The sequence below is a fragment of the Sycon ciliatum genome, chromosome 7 (assembly GCF_964019385.1).
Source record: "Sycon ciliatum chromosome 7, ocSycCili1.1, whole genome shotgun sequence".
Taxonomy (NCBI): Eukaryota; Metazoa; Porifera; class Calcarea; order Leucosolenida; family Sycettidae; genus Sycon; species Sycon ciliatum.
This window is the reverse complement of record NC_088649.1, coordinates 25,212,894-25,234,423: the sequence shown is the minus strand read 5'-3', so window position 1 is coordinate 25,234,423 and position 21,530 is coordinate 25,212,894. Positions and strand designations below refer to the sequence as shown.

The following is a 21,530-nucleotide window of genomic DNA, read 5'->3' as shown; positions in this document are numbered from 1 at the left end:
ACTAATTCGAAAATTACGAAAGTATCTGACAAGCGAGTATCAGGGGTGACAGTGTGGTTGAGGAGAGCTAGGGGTGGGCTAATCTAACCAACAATATGGTAGGCAACTTATGTTAAACTTGTTCTGTCTTGCTATTGTCCCAACATCATCTGGCAGCAGGTTCCAGAGTGCAGATCCTGCGACTTACGGCCGAGAAACGCTAGAGCAAGTGGATGATGGCCCGGCTGAGTGCTTTCGATTTCACACTTGGATTGATTCATAAATCCATTCGCATGCATTGAAGTTGTTCGATTTCCATGTCGTGAGCCCTGGAATCGATTCGGAATCGATTCCACGGATCCACATGGGGTGATGTGAAAAAAGAAAAGAAAAGAAGCCACGTGTTGAAAAAGTCATGACGGTACTTAAATGGTCCGCCACATGCACATGCACACAACTCCATCAAACCTCTTCCAGCAACAAAATAGGGGAAAGGCAAAATAAAGGAGGGAGAAGAAAATGCTGGCAAAAATTGTTCATAGAATAGCTAGGCACAGTTGCTTCAGCAAAATTTGTTACTCTTTGCACTGCTGTGCTCCAGTAACAAACAAGGAACATCATAAACGGAGCAATATCGCACCGAGCAGAGAACAGCAGTTCTTCTGTCTCGTCATCATCAAACACCGTCGAGATCGGGAATGCCTCGTCATTGTCCATTTTTCAGGCAACACTTAGCGTCAAAGTAAACATGGAATATTCTACATGCGAAAGTGACTACATCATGTACAAGTACATGTGAAAGAAAAGCGATGAGAAGAAAGTCAGTATCAAACAGCAGTTTTTTCGTGAAATCTAAGACTTACGGCCCTTTTCCTGAAAAATAAGTCTGTACACATTACCAGACAGATATAATGTACAAACTGGGCAGAATCGATTCCACGGATCCACATGGGGTGATGTGAAAAAAGAAGAGAAAAGAAGCCACGGGTTGAAAAGTCATGATGGTACTAAACTGGTCCGCGATGAGAAGAAAGTCAGTATCAAACAGCAGTTTTTTCGTGAAATCTACGACTTATGGCCCTTTTCCTGAAATTTTTGGCAATGTCAATATATTGACACTATATATTGACACTGCCAAAAATAAGTCTGTACACATTACCAGACAGATATAATGTACAAACTGGGCTTGCATGCTTTTTCATGTACAACATACAACTTGTTCATAATTACAAAGCATGTTCCATATAAGCATTCATCCATATTGGAATTCAAGCCCACATTATTACACATAATTATGTCATAACAGAATTGCAGCACTTCCAAATTAGGAACTCCCAATGCTCTTGGGGCCCCTAGCATTTTGGCGGCATACTTGTATCTATGTATAATTTAGTGCCTATCTCGCCTGCATAAATTCTGTTGTGTTTTTACATTCTCTCTTCACTCCGATGAGCTGCCTTAGACAGCGAAACTGGTCGGTCCTTTAAAAAGATTTGTAAAACCGAAAATATGTGTTCTGTGAAACAACTTGTGTCGGGGATGTTTCCCTCTTCAGTAAATTAATGATTGTTGTTTGGAGTGACAAGGGTTGTCGGTTCAAATTTCTTGTCAGACTCGGTGGAGGTGACCACGCTGCAGTGTTTGGCGTGCTGGCATCTGGAGCGGTGCCTGGTGTTGGAGCTTGAGGGGGCGCTTTCCGTCGTACTCACCGATTTGAATGAGTTTGCCCGACAGGTTTGCTATGGAGCGAGTATTAAATATTGTAAGTCGGTGAGTGGCAACATGTATAGACTAGAATCATTCGGTTCCGAACGCAAATATCTGTAATCCGACGGGCGTTTTCCAAAAGCGGCCAGATAGATTTTCTTCATTTCTTCAATAAGTACTGCCAGCTATATGGTTCATGCAATAAACATTAGCTATTCGGTATTGAATCAATGTGAAGGACCTACAGTCCGTTTCAAAAAGATGAGCAATCCTGGCTATCGCCCGCGGAGTTTGCCGTCTTACCGTATTAGCACTCGAGAGCTGCCTGGAAAAACTCACTGTGAACTGGAAGAAATATTCCACCCGAAAGCAGGAAGAATGACAACTCACTCACGTTGATACAGTCATGCACGTCTCGTTTACAACAAACGAGTTCTTCCTCGTATCGGTAATTGAGTCAAAGAGAACTTGTCGAAACGAAAGTGTTGTAAATGTTGACGAGCGGCATGGGTCCCACTTCGTTTTGCGATCAAATAGTTTCTTTGAGCTGTGATGCAATTTTGTTTTATTTTTATTTATTTCACCTTACCGTGGCCAGAGAATATAGGCCAATATCGACGGAGGGGGCAGTAGCCAGCCATGGCAGTAAACAAAAACAAAGCAAAAAGCAGATATTACACATTACTGGAGGCAAAGAGAAACAAACCTCGATAAATAATTAGCAGTTACCGTACTTTCCGGGGTATAAGCCGCACTTTGTTTCGCTAAAAATCGGACCAAAATCACCCCTGCGGCTTATACACCGAATATGCTTGCGCGCATGAATGCTAAGCATACATCAGTATGCATGCCGACGTCACGTTATATGTCATTCGACCCTGTGTTGCTATCCCGGCACTTCTACTAGTTCTAGTCACGGCGCGGGCTACACCATACGGTACGCGTATACGGGGACTCTATTTTGCGTACTGCAAGTGCCGGTTTCCACACATCCATACATAATCAATTTGTAGAAAGGCCATTTGTCAATGAGTGTGAAAATTTTGGTTTGTGGGTGCGGCTTATACTCCGAATACCAACTTTTAGTCAATATTTTGCCTCAAAACAGGGGGGGGGGGTGCGGCTTATACCCCGGTGCGGCTTATACCGCGGAAATTACGGTATTAGGGAGGTTCTGCTCTACGTTTCGGGAACATGACGCAAAGAATCACGCGAAGTCTCTTCACGTTCTCGTAACGTAAAGAAATCCTGTTCTGCTCTACTCTTCACGTAGAGAAGTCACGTGGAATGAGTACTGGGATTTTCCCTTCTATATTTGGCAGTTTTCTGCATCAGTTGATCGATACCCAGCCAATCCGTACGCATTTTCTTTGCGTGTGCCACAACATAGAGAACCTCATCTCCGCGTAGAAATCTGGACCCAAAACATAGGGAGCTGTAGACTCTAACGCAGACACCTGCTCTCTACGTGATTTCTCTGCGTTTCACGTGATGCAGAACCTCTCTATTAGAACACGAGCTTCATATTGGCCTTGAAACCATTTAGGATACAAAACGATTTTACTGATAGAGGCAGGGCCAGCCAGAGAGAATAGGCAGCGAAAAACGGAGATCTGGTATAAGCTGATGTTCGGGCTTTAGGTAAAGTGCAGGGATTGCGCGTAGAACGAGTGGGAAGAAACCAGTTGTATTTACGCAAGTGTGGCGGGGCTTTGTCAAGACGAATAGAATGAACAACAATACACAGTTTTCGATCCGCTTGACTAGAGATAGGGAAGGTTTGCGGAAAAGGACTTTCAGTATCCTCTTATTGTGGACTTCCAGGGTACTCATTAACGATTTACTTAGTAGGGATGACCAGGTGGTTGAGCAATAGAAAAAAATGGGGAGAATATATCAATGATAAAAAAGGCAAATGCATTCAAGCGGTAGGTGGGAGCAATGAGACACGAGATAGCCAACAGCTTTACTGACTTTGCTACAGATATAGTCGGCATGTCTACTAAACGATAAGTCTGAGTCAATAACCAAACCAAGATGCTTGTATTGCTTTACCACTGTGAGATCTGTGAGGGATCTGGGAAGAGTAAATGATTATTTTGGCTCTAGAGTTCGGCAGGAATAATATCTCAGTCTTGGCGATATTAGGTCTTAATCTCCAGGTAGTCATCCACTGATGGACTTAGTTGATGCCGCGATGGAGACTGTCTCGCAGCCTCTCTAGACACTCATTGAACCGGAGCAGTGCAGTATCGTCAGCCAATAAGGACACACCTTCAACATGACTGGGAAGATCATTAATATACACTAGGAAAAGGAGGGGCCCTAGGATGAATCCCTGCGTCACTCCGGACAGAACAGGTGAAGCATCTGAGAGAAGTCCAACTACAAAGACAACTTGCGTTCTGTCGGATAGGTAGTCTGTTATCCACTCTAGCGCTGCGCCACACACACCGAAAACTTTGGAAAGTTTAGCAAGTAATGCACAGTGCCACACGGTGTCGAAAGCTTTCTCGAGGTCGAAAAAGCACATGGCAACTTTCCGCTCCATATGACGATGGTCGGCAATGTTTTGGATCAGCTTGGTGAGCTGTAGAGCGGTCGAGTCACCACGACGAAACCCAGATTGCGCGGGATCCAGAGCAGGAGAAATATGATTATATAATTGATTGAAGAAGACCAGTTCGTAAAGTTTGGAAATACAGGACAGGAGGGAAATTGGGCGATAGTTAATCGCTTGGGATTTGCTGCCTTTGCACTTGCAAATAGGCACAAATTTAGCCAGTTTCCATTCAGTAGGGAACTTGCCTGTGGTAAAGGAGAGGTTAAATAGGTGGCTAAGTGGAAAAGAACTCGCAGGAGCTAGTTCTTTCTCGAAGGAATGCACAATGGAACTTGTAAAGACACTATCTCAGCTCTTTGCTTCCAAAACGGAGTTCTACCTGGAAAAGTCTTCCACGAGCGGCGTTAGCTTCGGGTCATAAAGGGTACACGGGATCATTCAACGAGATACCATATCCCGAAATCCCATTTGCTACATCTTAAAAGAACTACGACAAAAACGCCTTTTTACGGTACATTCACAACATGACTTACAGGGTTTGTAATTTGGTTGTGGCTTTGAAAAGCCCGTCAGGTAGGTGAACAAGTTGATTATTATTCAATTCTCTGGGAGAACAAAGTAGAATTTGGATAGGATGTATGATCCTGGAAGAATATTGCGCACTAGTTTGTAGGTGGAGTGTGTGGATTGCAGTGAGGAATGCGTCCCACCCGCCTGTATAGATTCACACAAAGTGTGAGTTACGAAGTCTGAAGAAAATGTTGAACGGTTTCTGCTGGGATGACCACTACACCATAGCTCAGTGGTTACAGCATCGCTGGCTACAAGCGAGGGTCCCTGGTTCATGTCTTGGTGGAGTCAGGCAATTTGTTCTTCAGACTGCTCCTGCTGCCATTGCCGTCGTTGCCGATCTTGTCATTCTTCTAGTTGATGCGGTTCCTGTCACTGCCATGCCAGTAAGTGTCTTGTCCGGTTGTTTTTCGGGTGGTCTAGTTAAATGCGAGGTGACGTTGCTTGGTGTTGATGCTCCTGTGTTAGATCATCTTGTACCAGGATGATTCTTTGCTGGACGTCTCCTGTTGTTGGATGCGTGCGTCCAGATGTTGACAAGATCGGCAACGATGGTGATGGCAGTCTAAAGCACTGACATCAACGCCAAGCAACAGCAAAGATCGGCACTGACGGCGATGGCAGCGTCTAAAGCACCGACAGCGGCAATGGCTAGGGTCCACATGACTAGCAATTTGGTATCGGATGTGCCCACCGCACATGCTGATTATTCTGATGTTAGTTCTGATAAGTATGAGTCGTCCATTGCTAGTCATTTGTTTGAGCATCCTGATTGTTGTGCTGTGTATTCAGATGATTTTGTTCGATTGTGTCATGTGTACGCAGTGCTAGATTGTTTTGAAGCCGTATACATCCACACAAAGAAACCCAACCTTTGCAAGCAAGCAAAAGCAAATTAAATTCACACTTAGGCTGTTAGGTAGGTTGTCAAAACCTCGTTAGTTATGTCCAGTGATTGTCTCTTGTTGTCGCACTACATGTCACGCTGATTAAGTTTTCTCGCACTTGCACTTTTGTGTCATTATTGCTATGTGTACAGGTCACACATTTTCGCTGTTTACTTTAGCTATCTTCTTCTTTGCGCTGCTTGACCACCTCCTTACCGTACTTAATTTAGTGTTCCTTTTCCTTTTCCTTTGCCTTTATTTCACCTGATGAGAAGGCTTCAAGTGAAAGTATACTTGTGAAACCAAAACGTTCAAGATTTTCGTAAAGTCCTTTTTATGAGTATTGTCGCATTCTTGTCTCAGAGGAAACTGTCTATTTAAGCAGTAAAACAATAAGTTATGATTTTAAAAATTTTACCCGGATGGTGAGCCAAGTTAATTACGTTAAAAGAGGAGAAGGACAACCTGTCACGAGTTATGACTAGGGACCATTAGCAAGCCGTGAAACTTCTACGCGAAGGGGGAGCTGGTTTAGAGACCATTCGTGACAATGTGAAACATGTTCGTGTCTCAGGAGTTCAGAGGGACTACTCGTCATGACCGCTATGAGCGGGTTTTTAGGTATTTCTCAAATTTCGAAAATGTCTCACCCATTCTTGTTGAAATAAAGCCGAAACTGTCGCAGTGCACACACCTCCACGCATGCCGGCAGAGAAGGCAGCAGCACGGGCAGCACAGAGCGGAACAGCGGAGCTGAAACTGACTCTCACCGTACCGATTTGGCACCAAAAGCGGCCCAGAGTTTGACCCACGCCAGCGCCGTATCCGAAACCGCCTCCGACGGTGCCAACACCACTCCGAAAGCGGACCTGCTCTCCAGCTCGTACCAAATGACCCAGTCAACGACCAGTATGAACACGGCATTATATCGCCCATGTCGGCAACCAGCTCGACTGTGCACCCTGAAACGCCGCCAGGCAGCACAGGTACAGGTACGACAACATCCAACCTCACCGCACACGGACACAACCACTCCTACCACCACAACATGCAATCACCCAGATTCTGCGCTTGCTGAATATCTCCTATCCTCACTGGTGTCTAACACAGACATGTCTAAACAGCCAACAAACTGGATCACCTCCGAACAAGGCAGGAGAACCAGTCCCAGTGCCTTTTGCTTCCGGTCTGGAGTCCAACCTAGGATGTGGAAGACGGCCACCGTGGTTCTCATCCACAAGCGATCTTCCCGCTCGACTACAGGCCCATATCCTTACTGTGCATAATCTCGAAAATCATGGAAACTCTAGTAAACAGACACATCGTAAACTATTTTGAGGACCACCATCTGCTCACGTCGCACCAGTTTGGATTTCGCGGAGGCCTCGGAACATCAGACACTTTGCAAGCTCTCCAAACTGGCTGGGGCAAGCGCTGTGGGCTGTGGAGGGCGGCGCGTATCCTTGCTGTGGACATCACAGGAGCATTTGATCGTGTCTCACATGTCGGCCTCCTCCACGAGATGCGAAGCCTAGGCATCAATGGTCTGCTTCAGAGATGGCTGGCCTCGTCCCTCGACACCCGTTCCTTACAGTGCCTCGTTGGAGGCGTACGTCATCTACGTACACGACTACCGCTGGAGTCCCTGAGGGAAGCATTCTTGGACCAACACTTTTCCAGGCGTACGTCAACGACACGCCAGATGTTCTTGCTGACGTCGACAGCCACAGCAGCCCCTGGGGCATGACATCGTTTTCGTCGTTCCCCTGCGCAGTGGTAGGTTCTTTTACGTCCAATTCCCTGCTCTCCCAGGGAGAGTATGGCAAGCATAGATTTGGTATTCTGGATAGCTAGGGACAGAAAGCCTAGCAAGGGCCAACAATGTGAACTTGGCCAGCCTCAGCCGAGTTCAGCTCGTCGGAGCACTCCGGGAAAAAAATCCAGCCAAATGATCGAGTAGCATTACAGACTGGGCTACCAATGGACCAACCCTCAAGCCGCCAGCACCAGGATGCTTACGATCATGAATCAGCTGAGGGAGACAGTGCGCCTTCTTGTGGAAGATATTGCGGACCTGAAAAGTCTAACAGCCTCCAAAGAACAGAAAAAGGAAGCCGCCATTGCGGACTTTCGAGAGGAGATTCGGGCTCTCCAGGAAAAGAACGTCTAATTCCAACGTGAAAGGAATAATCATTGGAGCCAGCTGCAGTACGTGCTAGGGGGGGATTCCTACGCATCCCGGATAGTCACTCTATTGATGGAGGTAGACGGTAGAGGTTCAGGGGTTTACGTCGGGCCCTAGACGACGGCTACAAAGGCCAACTGGACAACAAAGAAGGTGACGCCTAAGAGAATGTTTTATGATTGTGCGCATGCTTATAATGTGATAGTGACGTCATTCCGCTACAGTACTCCCCCGCCATTGGTGAGGCCGGGAGGCACGAAGCACGATAAACAAGAAAAAGAGAGAAAAGAAAGGAAGCGCGACATGTACAATGCGGAAAGGCAAAAATAGAATACAATATGTACAAGAGAGCGCTGCGTGTATGAAGTTTGTTGATAACGTGGCAACAAAGACCAAAACAAAACTCAGAAAGCAGGAAGTGGAAAAGAGAGAGATGCATGACAGAGGCGGGTGTCAGAGTTGGAAAGAAAGAAAAGAGGGAATGTACGCGTGACAGAGGAGTGTTATCATGTAAGAGGCGGCTGCAACGTACCAATCACTGAGTACAGGAAACACTGGGGCGAGGCGTGCCGTGTGAGGCGAGGACTGATGGAGGCGTGCGTACCTCCAAGTGCTGTGCCGGGCGTATGCCTGCAAACTGATACTTGGGGTGGAGGTGGCCAATTTCCATCTTGAGGCCAGGATGAATACAAAGGACGAAGACGACTGAACGATGTGCTATGACAGGATAGCGGGTTATCCATGTGGGCCCGGAGGTCGGCAGGGGCCACACTAGCTCCGAGGCGGATCCAGTTTCGAGATGGTGAGGCTCAAGTTTTCCAGTCAACAGTCGGCGATTGACTGAATCCCGAGAATTGAGGCGAGCAGGGAACTGCGGCAAGCCGAGCTCAGGGATGGCATGATGAAAACTCCGAAGAGCGCATGTCGGGGTCACCAATTTAGGGTTTTAGGGTTTTAGCAGTCCGAGGCGGATCCAGTGTCGGATGATGCTGAGATTCAAGTTTTATGTTGCCGGCCGGCGATTGACGGCAACCCAAGTGTTGAAACGAGCAGGAAACTGCGGCGGGAGCTCAGGGATGGCACGCATCGGGCAAACTCCGAAGTGGGCAGCGTGTGGGGTCATCAGTTTAGGGCTTTATGTTGCGCTCTAGTCGACGGCTACAATGGCCAACCGAACAACAAAGAAGTTGAGGCCAAAGAGAACGTTTTTTTTTTACGCACGACTATAATGTGATAGTGAAGTCAGGTCGATACAGAGGTATCTGTACGCGAATTTTTTTTCTTCTGTATTGAGTTGTGTACAACTACAGTCTGTATCGGCTATTGAGTGACCGGATATAAGAATATATCGGCTACAGTGATATTGGTAAGAAATATCAAGGGCAATACACCACACAGCCACATTGCGCTCTTAGCCGATCCAAACTCTGCACTCACATCACCAACACCACAGAAACAGATGTCTGGAGGGTCATTGTCAATATCAATCTATATACCGGAATTGTCCTCTTGTACTTTTCGCTGCTGTTATTTTGCTATCTTTCGCTGGTTTTGTAAACCTGAAACACTGACATGACATTTCGGAATCGTAGGAAAGCATGATTCATATTTTGGAGAGCAGACAGTCGTCACAGAGCAAGGCTGTCAACGCTGCAAAAAAATAAGAGAGAACTTTTCTTTCATTCTGTCGTCCACCAGGCGCAATGGGAAGAAAAGCACTGCCCTCACATCTCGTTGTAGCTATTTTTCAGTTCAGACCTTGACAGATCAGGACAATGGCACCCAGGAGCAAGAAGAGTGGAAAATGAATAGCAATAGCAGCTAGCGTGTCGAAGCTTCGCCATGATGTCAAAACTCCATGGCTATCTGCAGTGGCCATGATCATCCTTAGCAGACGGAAGGTCATTCGTAGCTGTCTACATACAACCATCGCCAGCAATGGCATGTCATCACGTACATTGAAAATCAACATAATTTTTCGAATCAACCTTTTTTTCAGGATCACTTTTCAACGAGGACGAAGCAAAGTCGGCCGAACGAAGCCTAGAGGAAGAAAATCACCCTCTCCACTTCACCATCACGATACTGACATAGATACGAGATGAAACAACTAAAAAATCCACAAGAAAACTGTACGACCATCATCGCGCTGACTTTGGTCTGACTTTGGTCTGAGAATTTCTATCACGATCAAAAATGTACGAGGAGCACTCAAAAATAAGCAACAGACGTACCTCTATCGCTCTCTACTCCTTTTTCAAGGCACAAAAGTCGACTCTCCACTTTCAAACCAGGAACCAGACATACCAGTGGTCCTTTTCAGCTGCTCCACGAGCGCAGGAAATGTTCACCAAGGGGCGCAGAGCAGCATCCATTCCAGAAAAAGAGCTAAAATACGAGTGAGACTGCATGCCTGAGTACATGAGTACATGTATGAGTACATGCAGAAAATAGTCAATTTCAGCGTTTCTGCTCCAAACAGCAACTAGCTTCGACTAGAAACAAAGATTACACCAAAGGATCAAACAACAACCATTTTCTGCAGTATTTTTGCAGATGGCTTCCTTGTGCTTGGCCCAGCACGCCAAAAATCACACCTCGGAGGAGTACAAAAATTACAACTCTCAGATGTCCTCGATTGCTGGCCATGTGTATCTGATACAAGGCTGCTCTTGGTTCTGCACGGGTTTCGGTACAGGGTGGATGAAGAACCACTTTTGCGCTTACGTTGGTTGCGACCAACTTGTGAGTGTCATCAGGTATCGGTCATAAAGGGTGGGGAAGCGTACCTGAGATCAACCACCGAGATGCCACTGGGCACTGGCGGATAATCATCGAAAAGGTGGCAGATTCTGCTCGAACAGCAGTGAAATTGGCAGAACGATACAAACCTTATGGCGAACAATTTGTCGAATTTTCCTCCATTTCTTTATCCACATACCAAACATGCATGAAATTTACAAGAAAAAGTACCGAATTCTGCCAATTTTCTGCCAGCATTATCCGCATATGCCTAGATGCCACATCTTAAAAGAACAGAACAACGCCAAAAAAAGCCTTTTTACGATGCACAACATGACTTACAGGACTTTCAATTCGGTTGTCGCGTCAAACAGCCCGGCAGGTAGGTGAACAAGTTTATTCTTACGCAAAATCCTGGGAGAACAAAGTAGATTTTTGATAAGATGTATAATCACTTCCTGGAAGAATTTCTTAATACTCTTTATACCGTGTTTTACACATTTGCCACATCTCAAAATAACAGAACTACGCAAAAAATCTCTTTTCCGATATATGCACCCCATGACTTGGATAAGATGTACATTGTGTAGTATCCCTGCCTTGTTTGTAGCGTATCCTCGTACGTAAGCGTATCCCCATACATTAGCGTATGTGGTCTGTTGCCTATAAAAGCTGCTAGCCATTTCTGTTTTCATGAGATTTTATAACAACAACAAAGCCGGACAGAAGAGCTGTTCAACCTCCATGTGTGTACCAGAGAAAGTTCTTTTTATTGTCGCTTCTTTTTTCGAAGAGAATTGGTGAGCACACATGCTCATTCCATGTGCACTGCAAAGTCACAAACTCATTTTCATTTCTCAGAATCATTTTCAACGTTTTTGGCAAATTGCCCTCATCAGGATGCTGTATGAAGTGGAAGTCTGCAAAGGAGAAGTTATATACATCAATTTGGTGTTCTTAGGTGTCATTCAGGTTCTCACATGTAACGGGAAGACTTCGTGGTAGTAAAATAGATATTTCGCAAAAAAACAAAAAGACAACTCTTTCTCTTCCTTTCGAAGAACCGAACTTGCCGAGCCTCACCGAAAGCAAACTCTGAAAAAGCCCTACACTAGTACGGGATTCAGCGCAGAGCAAAACATAATTATGAGTCATTATACAATGTCATTATACAATGCATGCAGTAGGGACAGAAAGCCTAGCAAGGGCCAACAATGTGAACTTGGCCAGCCTCAGCCGAGTTCAGCTCGTCGGAGCACTCCGGGAAAAAAATCCAGCCAAATGATCGAGTAGCATTACAGACTGGGCTACCAATGGACCAACCCTCAAGCCGCCAGCACCAGGATGCTTACGATCATGAATCAGCTGAGGGAGACAGTGCGCCTTCTTGTGGAAGATATTGCGGACCTGAAAAGTCTAACAGCCTCCAAAGAACAGAAAAAGGAAACCGCCATTGCGGACTTTCGAGAGGAGATTCGGGCTCTCCAGGAAAAGAACGTCTAATTCCAACGTGAAAGGAATAATCATTGGAGCCAGCTGCAGTACGTGCTAGGGGGGATTCCTACGCATCCCGGATAGTCACTCTATTGATGGAGGTAGACGGTAGAGGTTCAGGGGTTTACGTCGGGCCCTAGACGACGGCTACAAAGGCCAACTGGACAACAAAGAAGGTGACGCCTAAGAGAATGTTTTATGATTGTGCGCATGCTTATAATGTGATAGTGACGTCATTCCGCTACAGTACTCCCCCGCCATTGGTGAGGCCGGGAGGCACGAAGCACGATAAACAAGAAAAAGAGAGAAAAGAAAGGAAGCACGACATGTACAAGGCGGAAAGGCAAAAATAGAATACAATATGTACAAGAGAGCGCTGCGTGTATGAAGTTTGTTGATAACGTGGCAACAAAGACCAAAACAAAACTCAGAAAGCAGGAAGTGGAAAAGAGAGAGATGCATGACAGAGGCGGGTGTCAGAGTTGGAAAGAAAGAAAAGAGGGAATGTACGCGTGACAGAGGAGTGTTATCATGTAAGAGGCGGCTGCAACGTACCAATCACTGAGTACAGGAAACACTGGGGCGAGGCGTGCCGTGTGAGGCGAGGACTGATGGAGGCGTGCGTACCTCCAAGTGCTGTGCCGGGCGTATGCCTGCAAACTGATACTTGGGGTGGAGGTGGCCAATTTCCATCTTGAGGCCAGGATGAATACAAAGGACGAAGACGACTGAACGATGTGCTATGACAGGATAGCGGGTTATCCATGTGGGCCCGGAGGTCGGCAGGGGCCACACTAGCTCCGAGGCGGATCCAGTTTCGAGATGGTGAGGCTCAAGTTTTCCAGTCAACAGTCGGCGATTGACTGAATCCCGAGAATTGAGGCGAGCAGGGAACTGCGGCAAGCCGAGCTCAGGGATGGCATGATGAAAACTCCGAAGAGCGCATGTCGGGGTCACCAATTTAGGGTTTTAGGGTTTTAGCAGTCCGAGGCGGATCCAGTGTCGGATGATGCTGAGATTCAAGTTTTATGTTGCCGGCCGGCGATTGACGGCAACCCAAGTGTTGAAACGAGCAGGAAACTGCGGCGGGAGCTCAGGGATGGCACGCATCGGGCAAACTCCGAAGTGGGCAGCGTGCGGTCATCAGTTTAGGGCTTTATGTTGCGCTCTATTCGACGGCTACAATGGCCAACCAAACAACAAAGAAGTTGAGGCCAAAGAGAACGTTTTTTTCTTACGCACGACTATAATGTGATAGTGAAGTCAGGTCGATACAGAGGTATCTGTACGCGAATTTTTTTTCTTCTGTATTGAGTTTTGTACAACTACAGTCTGTATCGGCTATTGAGTGACCGGATATAAGAATATATCGGCTACATGATGAAGGCTGTCAGAGTAGAGAGGCTACCATACGCTTCCGCGAAGGTTGGTGGTGGGACAGAAGGTAATTCCTCATCACTATCATCACTTTGTTCATTCTCTGCTGGCTTGGCTGCTACATCTGCCACAATGCTCTCCACAGTTACCTCCTCCTCCGTGGCAGCTTCATCGTCGGCACAGACGAAATCACTCACAGTGGTGGTGGTGTCGATCTGCAGCTTCTCCGTAGCGTCACTCCACAACGCAGACAGTTCGTATTCAGTGAGGTCCAACTCATCCTCCACTGGTCTAGCACCCTCAGCAATCTGTGGTTGAAAGCGTGCATGCCTCCAACAATTGCTGATCGTCTTTGCCGCAACAGCTTCCCACGACGCAGCTGTCAGCAGAGCAGCATCCTTCAGGTCGAAGAAGCCACCAGGGTTTGCCAAGTCCAGCTTATTCGAGTCGAATGCTGCAATCAGCTTCTGGATGACTCTGCGGCGATACTGGGCCTTGAAGCTGCGTATAATGCCCTGATCAAGTGGCTGAGTGACGCTTGTGGAGTTGGGTGGTAGGAATGCTACCTTCATGTTGGACAATGTCAAGTCCCGCACACCAGCAACATGAGCCGAGCAGTTGTCCATGAACATGATGATGTTGCGTTTCTGTCGAGCCATGTCTGCGTTGACGGAGAGCAGCCATTCTTTGAAGAGCTCGCCAGTCATCCAAGCGTTTCTGTTGGACTTATACGTAACAGGCAACGATTGGACATTCTTGAAGCAGCGAGGCTTAGCATAATGCCCGATCATGAGCGGAGTGAGCTTGTCACTGCCATCGAGATTAAAGGCAAAGAGCAATGAAACCCGTTCCTTCTTCTTCTTACCTCCTCTACACTTCTCGCCACGAAACGCTAGCGTCTTGTGCGGTAGGAGTCGGTAGAAGAGTGCCGACTCATCGGCGTTGAAGACATCCTTCGGCGCATATCCCTCGAGTAAGCCAGGAAGAACCTGGTCTTGCCAGTCGTGAATATCATCGGAACGAGCCGCGTGTTCACCTTCTCCAGCCTTCGTTCTTAGCGATAGCTGATGGCGCTTCTTGAACTTATCGCAGAATCCGCTGCTGGCGGAAAACTCTTCATCAGATATTCCGAAATGCTCGGCGAACTCTCTGGCTTTGGTTCGGATGGTGTCGTCGAAAACATCAACTCCGGCTGTCCTTGCCTTTACAACCCACTGGAACAGGGCGTCGTCCAGCTGAGGCCACTTGGAATGAGCAATCCGCTTCACCTTGCCGGAGCGTTGACCGGTTTCCCAACTTTTCCGACAAGAATCCTTGTTCTTCAAGATGGTGTAAATTGTGCTGGTAGGTTTTCCAGTCGCCCTCGAAATGTCACGGACTGACAACTTCCTTCTTTCATGATCATCGATAATTTTTATTTTCTCCTTCAAACTGATCGATACTCGTTGCTTCGACATGGCGGAACAGTTCACAACAAGCTTGCAATTGCAAGGAAAATAAATGAGTGACCGGCTCGCGCGCAGGCGCTAGCGCTTCTGTTGTTTTGTGGCTGCGCTTGTAGCTTTTTGTTGCACATGTGGCTGCGCGTGTAGCTCTTTGAGTCTTTGTCGTATGTGCTGTTGCGTTTGTGTCTCTGTGTCGTACATGCTGCTGCCCCGTGGTAAACGCTGTTGCGCTGTCTTTAAATGCTCTGTACATGCGACTGCACCGTCTTCTGTCCCCTCCGTATGCACTCTTTCTCGTCTTGTCCCCCTCGTACACGCATTTTCTCGTCTTGTCTCTGTTCGTCGGACCGGTTGCAGTCTTGTCTCCGTTCGTCGGACCGGTTGCCGTCTTGTCTCCGTCGTATTTGATCGTCTGCCGTCTTTGTCTCCCTTTTCGTTCTGGACTGGTTGTATCCCACACGGGCACCAATTTCGCGTCCACCGCCTCACTTTTCCTGACGTCTTCAAAATACGTTCCCTTGTCTTGTCTCGGTGTCAGTAGTCTCGTAGATCGTCGTCTCATGACAGCGCCAGAGGAGAAAAGTTCGTCCCAGTCGTAACAACACTACAGTATCACGCATGTGAATCTACGTTATATCGAGAGTGGGCACGTCTGGGACTGCGCTGCAGGTGCGTTATGTCGAGGTTTACGTTATGTAGAATTACGTTGTGCAGAACAAAATTTGTATGGGAGTGATGCTGTGTCGGCGGGGGATTAGATTTTTTTACGTACTAGCGAGGTTTACGTACAAGTGAGAGTTGTTATATCGAGAGTAGACCTGTACATCACTGGGGATTTGTGTGTATGAACTAAACGGTACGCACCCCGCGTAAAAGTTCGGAGTGCACGTGTTGCATACTAAAAACAGTTCAAAATTTCTTTCATTCACTTCACTCAAGCACAGCAGGATCTTCTCGATACTGGAGTACCCAACATCCTGTTTCAACCTCCCTCTTCGCTGGACATTGGTTGGTTAGTTGGATTTACTTAAAGTCGAACAACAAACAGGCATGTCTGCCTCCTCATATGAAGACCACTTCTGGCAGTAAAACATTTTAAAGAAAAGAAAAAGGAAAAAAGAAGAAGATAAGATCAAGAATGTATAGACTGAGCATACAGCTAGCCGGAGACTGAGCATACAGCTAGCCTCGGTATGTATCAGAGCATCAGGATTACTACATACTAGTACTCAAGACAGGGGAGGCGGTTGCTGTCACGCTACAGTAAGACAATACGCGTGCAACACAACCTTGAACTGGAGGGGGGGGCGTGATGTTTCTCGCATCAGGTGGAAGACTGTTCCAAACGCGTGCAGCAGAAAGAGACACGGGATGAGTTCTGGATGGAAGCTGCAGCAGATGTTGTTGGGAGTCGAGCGTTTGGCCAGCCCTAGTCGGAGTGGCGAAATCTCCAAATAATGCGCTGATCAGCGGCTGCTCCATGGTGGAAAGTAGGCACCGGTACCGGTAGACCAGCAAACACACTGTCTCACGCAAGAGCTGGTGTACACGAAGCAGGTTGGGTTCCACATACACGGGAGTCATACGGGTACCAGAGGTCAGGTTGTACACGACATGAATCCAAACGAGAATGTTGGGCTCTTCTCCAGATTTGACAAGAAGAGAATAATTCCACATCGCTGCGAGAATGCTGACCAGCTGGTGCAGGCACTGCACCTGGAGTGGGACTTGTTGGCTCCTGACACGGTTTCCCCATACGTTGAGTCAATGTCACGTCGTGTTGAAGCCCTAATCGAAGCAGACTGCTGTTCCTTCTCTGTAAGTCGCTTGTGATGCGCGTCGCACTGGATGTCCTCGGACGTCCACGCCCAGCCTTGGCATCTCCTGCAAAATAGCCCGTCAGCGCGATCCATGGCGGCGCATCCCTGTCCATACGGAGAATATGGCCGGTTAGCTGCCATCTTCTCCTGTCCACGATGTCAGATAGTGGTTCCGTGTTGCACCTCTCATACAGCTCAGTATTTGATATCCTGGCTGGGTAAACTATGCCAATGAGCCATCGGAGCTGCTTCCGGTGGAATGCGTTTTAGTGATTCTGCTTGTGCCACTGTGAGCCCCCATGCGCCGCAGTTATACAAAAGAACGGGCAGAACCAGGGCATTATACAGTCGGATGCGCCTCTGCTCACTGACCTACCTTCCCACGCCTCAGCCAGAGGCTATACATCCTGCTGTATGCACTCGAAGTGAGGTCTTTCCTCCGCTCCAAGTCCTCACTGTCGCCAATGAGGGACCCTAGTTGCCTGCTGGACCGCCAGGAGTCTGAAGTTGATGTCAGATGCAATAATTCGGTCTTGGTCTCTCTGTACTCATTCCCAGACTCGAAATTTCTTTCGAACTTTCGCATTGCTAAACGTCCTTAATATTAACTGAGTGATGTTCTGCTAGTATCATGTGACAACATTTGACAAGTAATATTTGTTCTCATGGCAACACTTTGACACAAGCTCGGACCGTTTGTTGGGGCAGCTGGATCCATATTACCGTTTGTTGGGGCAGCTGGATCCATATTAATTTTTATTCCTGTAGCTATGCGGAAGACGTTACTTCAGTAACGTCTGGCGCTAGCCAGGGTCCACACAGCTTTAATTTGGTATTTGTGTGTGTGTTTGTTTGTTTGTTTGTTTGTGTCACGCCTGGCGCTATCCCGTATCTGTCCCGTACTGTACCGTACCAGTAAAGACAGCTGGCCACAATTTTTTTGTTTGTTTGTGCCATCGACATGCCTGGCGCTATCCTGTACCTGTCCCGTACCATCAAGAGTACGGTACCATCAAGAGAACGAGTATATATGCGAAGTGTATCGGGGGAATGCATTCAGTGCAGTAACATTTTGTGTGGATATGTGTGCGAGGCCGAGATCCCACTAGCAGGCTGGCTGGGCCGCCTGTCGACCAGCCCGGGAATCGCATGTAAGCCGATAGCATAATAATTATAACGTATATACAGTCTTGTAGATGTATAGCAGGGAGTCATTATTATGTAAACGTCTCCCTGCTGTATGGGGAGATTTTCTGCAAAGAAATATGAAGTAGGGAGACAAGTAAATGCAATCAGAATGGATGTTAGTTGCCGTCAGTATAATAATAATAAGAAGAAGAAGAACGCCTGTGATCGCCAGAGTCAGCGACGGTCCCAGGAAACGTCAGGACAGACATCCCGTCGACTCCAGAACGCCCGTGATCGGCAGAGTCAGCGCCGGTCTCATAGCTATGCAGAAGACGTTACTTCAGTATCTCATTGAAACGTTTTTGCAATACAATGTAGCTAATCAAAGGAAAAAGCATTTCCATCAGTTCTAACAACATGCACGATGAGCTAGGCAACAAAGCATAGCGCAGGGCCCTGAGCTTCCAAGCTCTCTCGTTTAGTACAGCGTCCCCCAGCTGATAGTTTCACGTCCCTCCAGAGCTAACCGCCACGATGCCTATGGTCGCAATTTTTTGAGGGATGCCATCGAGGACATATTTCGGAGGAAGTCTCACTGCTATGGGCAATTCACGGCGTGGACGGCCGACCTTGGCTTGTACTCCAAGCAAGACTCTATGCGGAAGCAAGATTCCCTCTTGTCGGACGAGTCCCGGTTTGAGAAGGTTGAGCTTACTACAGCTTACTACTGTATTCACCAGTGGGAGAAGGCGACCAGAAAGATACTCCGCCGAGTTTGCAAGGCATCCTTGGAAAGGATTTATACACAGCCGTGATGCTGGCCGACAACAGCTTCTCTGAAATGCACGGTCTGCAGGTACTGTTCTAACACTCCTCTAAGTCTTGTTTGCGGGAGTTCAGTTACGATCATCTCCATAGTCCTCGAATGCATCCTCAATCAATGCCTCCAGTTCGTGACAGGACACCTGGGGAACACTGTTGAAGCCCTCCAGTGTACGTGAGCTTGTTTCCCAACCTCAAGAGTAGTAAGTGCGGGGCAGGTTCTGGTACACTTTTTGACCTTTGACCTTTGGGCCAAATAAGGCACACTGTGTCGGTCGTGCTTGGTCTGACCCCTGCCCTGGCATGCCATAAATGTCATCCTTAAGATTCTTTTCGCCATAGGTGACGAACGTGCACTTGTGCACGTTCGGTGCATTCGCACCGGGGAGTAGTAAAATACGTACTATTCCCTGATTTGCACATCGTAGATGTGCATTGCATGCAGTGAATGACATATTGCGCATGCGTGCATACGCACGCGGAGCGTATGACCTTCAGTGGTCCTATGCGTGTGGAAAAGACGCAGTGCAACACAAGGTGTACTAGTACACGTGTCATTATACTACTCCCTGATTCGCACTTCGTAGATGTGCAGAAAACAAGTAACACGTTCCTTGCATTCGTTTTATTCACACATCGTAGATGTGCACTGATTGACAAGATGCCCATACAGAGCATGCCAAATCGGCTTTTCGATCGGTTAAGAGAATGTTCAAATTCGGCCATATTATTAGCCCCAAGATCAGAATACGGCTCAACGTAGTACTTGAAGTCACCGTTCCCATTACGTCATGTACATTTACACACACTCTGTTGAAGCACTGAAACATCGATTTTCGGCGAATTCAACATGCGAAATTTGAAAATTCTGCGAAAAGATGGGTGATTTCTTCAAAGAAAGCGAGAGCAATAACGAATGTGTGTACTAACACTAAACTTGCAACTGAAAAGTGAACAAAGAAGAGAAAGAAAGAAGGAAGGACAAAGTGATAACAAATAACAGCAGTACATTACACCTAGAACATTAACGGCCAAGCTTGGCCGCACCAAACATGACACTTTACTTGAACAATTTCAACCCAATTATACTATCTTTCTGTACACACAAATTAGGCTTATACAGACGCTGACAGATGGCTTCCAAAACCTTTAATTGTAGTTCATAACCATGACGACCACGGCACAATACAGTGAATGAAGAGTCGGAATACGAATTGCAACAATCAGGACTAGCCAACAGATGATTGTACACTGAAGACTTGCTACCACGAAACCTACGCGCAATGCTAACATTCTCACCGGCACTCTCACTATAACTACAATCGTCGCTCTCCGACTCATTGCTCCCTTCACCGTCCGTCCCATCATCTGCTTCCTCTGCGCTCTCTCTGTTATCCCGCCTGACATGGTCCATTGAACGGGACTCGGCCGTCACCCTGCTCTCACGTCCCTCCTTACGCCCTTGCCCATTGAGTGCGTAGTTTCTGTTGTAGTTGGCTGTTGATCGTCTTGGTCTTTCAATAATGGGCTTGGATGGTGGATTAGTTGTGGTTGCTGTAGATTGCATTGTTGGTGATGGTGTGGGAGCTGCTAATACGCAAGGTGAGTCTTTTTTGGTTGGCAATTGTAGTGTCAATGCCCCTGCCGGTGTTGCTTGCGGTCTGTCACTGGCAAGCTCCACCGCCGCAAGAGCCGACGGTGGAGGATCGGGAGGAGGCAGTGGGACCGGGACCGCAAGCCGCCCCACCCCAGCCAAAGCTGCCGGGGGCACTGACGAAGGAACCACCGACGGCAGGAGCAAAGGTGGCGACACAAACCGGCCCGATGAGCCACCACGCCTACTCTCCCCCACCACCGCCACCAGCGACGGCGGAGCAAGCACAGTCTGTGAGCCCTGATCCGCAAGTTGTGTAGATAACGGTTGTTTTCTAGGTCGCCCTCGCTTCGGTCTTTGTTGTTGTGCGCAAGGTGAAAGTATGTGACGTGGTGTGTGTTATTTGATGCGTGCGTTCAGGTGCTGAACAGTCCGACCAACATACCGACTAGCGCATTGTCGGCATTCAAAGTTGTAAATAAGATGACTAAGGTGAAGGGCTGGTGGGACATCCTTCCGCACCGTAAACCCCCCTTGCCACCTTGTATATGCATGACCTAGAGATTTCGCTCTTGAGTAGTGCACCTGCTAGCCCAGTCCTGTACAAGCGCGATATCGATGATGTTTTCATTGTGTGGAACCTAGGTCCGGAGCTTCTGCAGAGTATTTGCTTCCATAGAATTGGGCACCATTGCCCGTTTGGCCTTGCGAAACGAGAGAGCTTGGAAGCTCAGGGCCCTACACTATGCTTTTATGCTTTTTTGCCTAGCTCATCGTACATGTTATTAGAACTGATGGATATGTTTTTTTCCGCTGATTGGCCACATCATTGTATTGCTAAAACGATTCAATCAGTTTGAGTATGAGTTAGGCAAAAGTATTTGCAGAATTTATTGCGGATTGTTATTTCTCTAATTTCATCCACTTTTGGTTTGCTCCTTCTTTTCTTTTCAACTCTTTTTACTGCAAATAAACAAATTTTGGCCGATGAGAAACTTTGGCAGATGAGAAACGAAACGTTTCACCGTCATTACGGAGGATTAGCAAGAAGAAATTCACGTTCGCGTTCGCAAACATTTTTCAGTTCGCGAACTGGATTGCGAACTTTCGCATTTTTCGTTCGGAAAAGTAGTCGGAACACGAATCGCGGATTCGTGTCAGGCGGTCATAAACTTACCACGGTGTACTGTCTGTACACAATGTACGTCGTGTCAACG

General features: G+C 47.3%; 1 protein-coding gene across 1 annotated transcript in view; it reads right to left on the bottom strand.

Moving 5' to 3' along the window:
* LOC135821742 (fibrillin-1-like) overlaps positions 1 to 21,530 on the bottom strand; it is a 94,257-nt gene that overhangs the window by 62,539 nt on the left and 10,188 nt on the right. Inside the window, exons 3-4 of the mRNA XM_065334739.1 lie at positions 10,976 to 11,047; positions 4,783 to 4,854 (exon numbers count right to left, since the gene is read on the bottom strand). Coding sequence (XP_065190811.1) covers positions 4,783 to 4,854; positions 10,976 to 11,047 — 144 coding nt within the window. The remainder of the gene's footprint in view (positions 1 to 4,782; positions 4,855 to 10,975; positions 11,048 to 21,530) is intronic.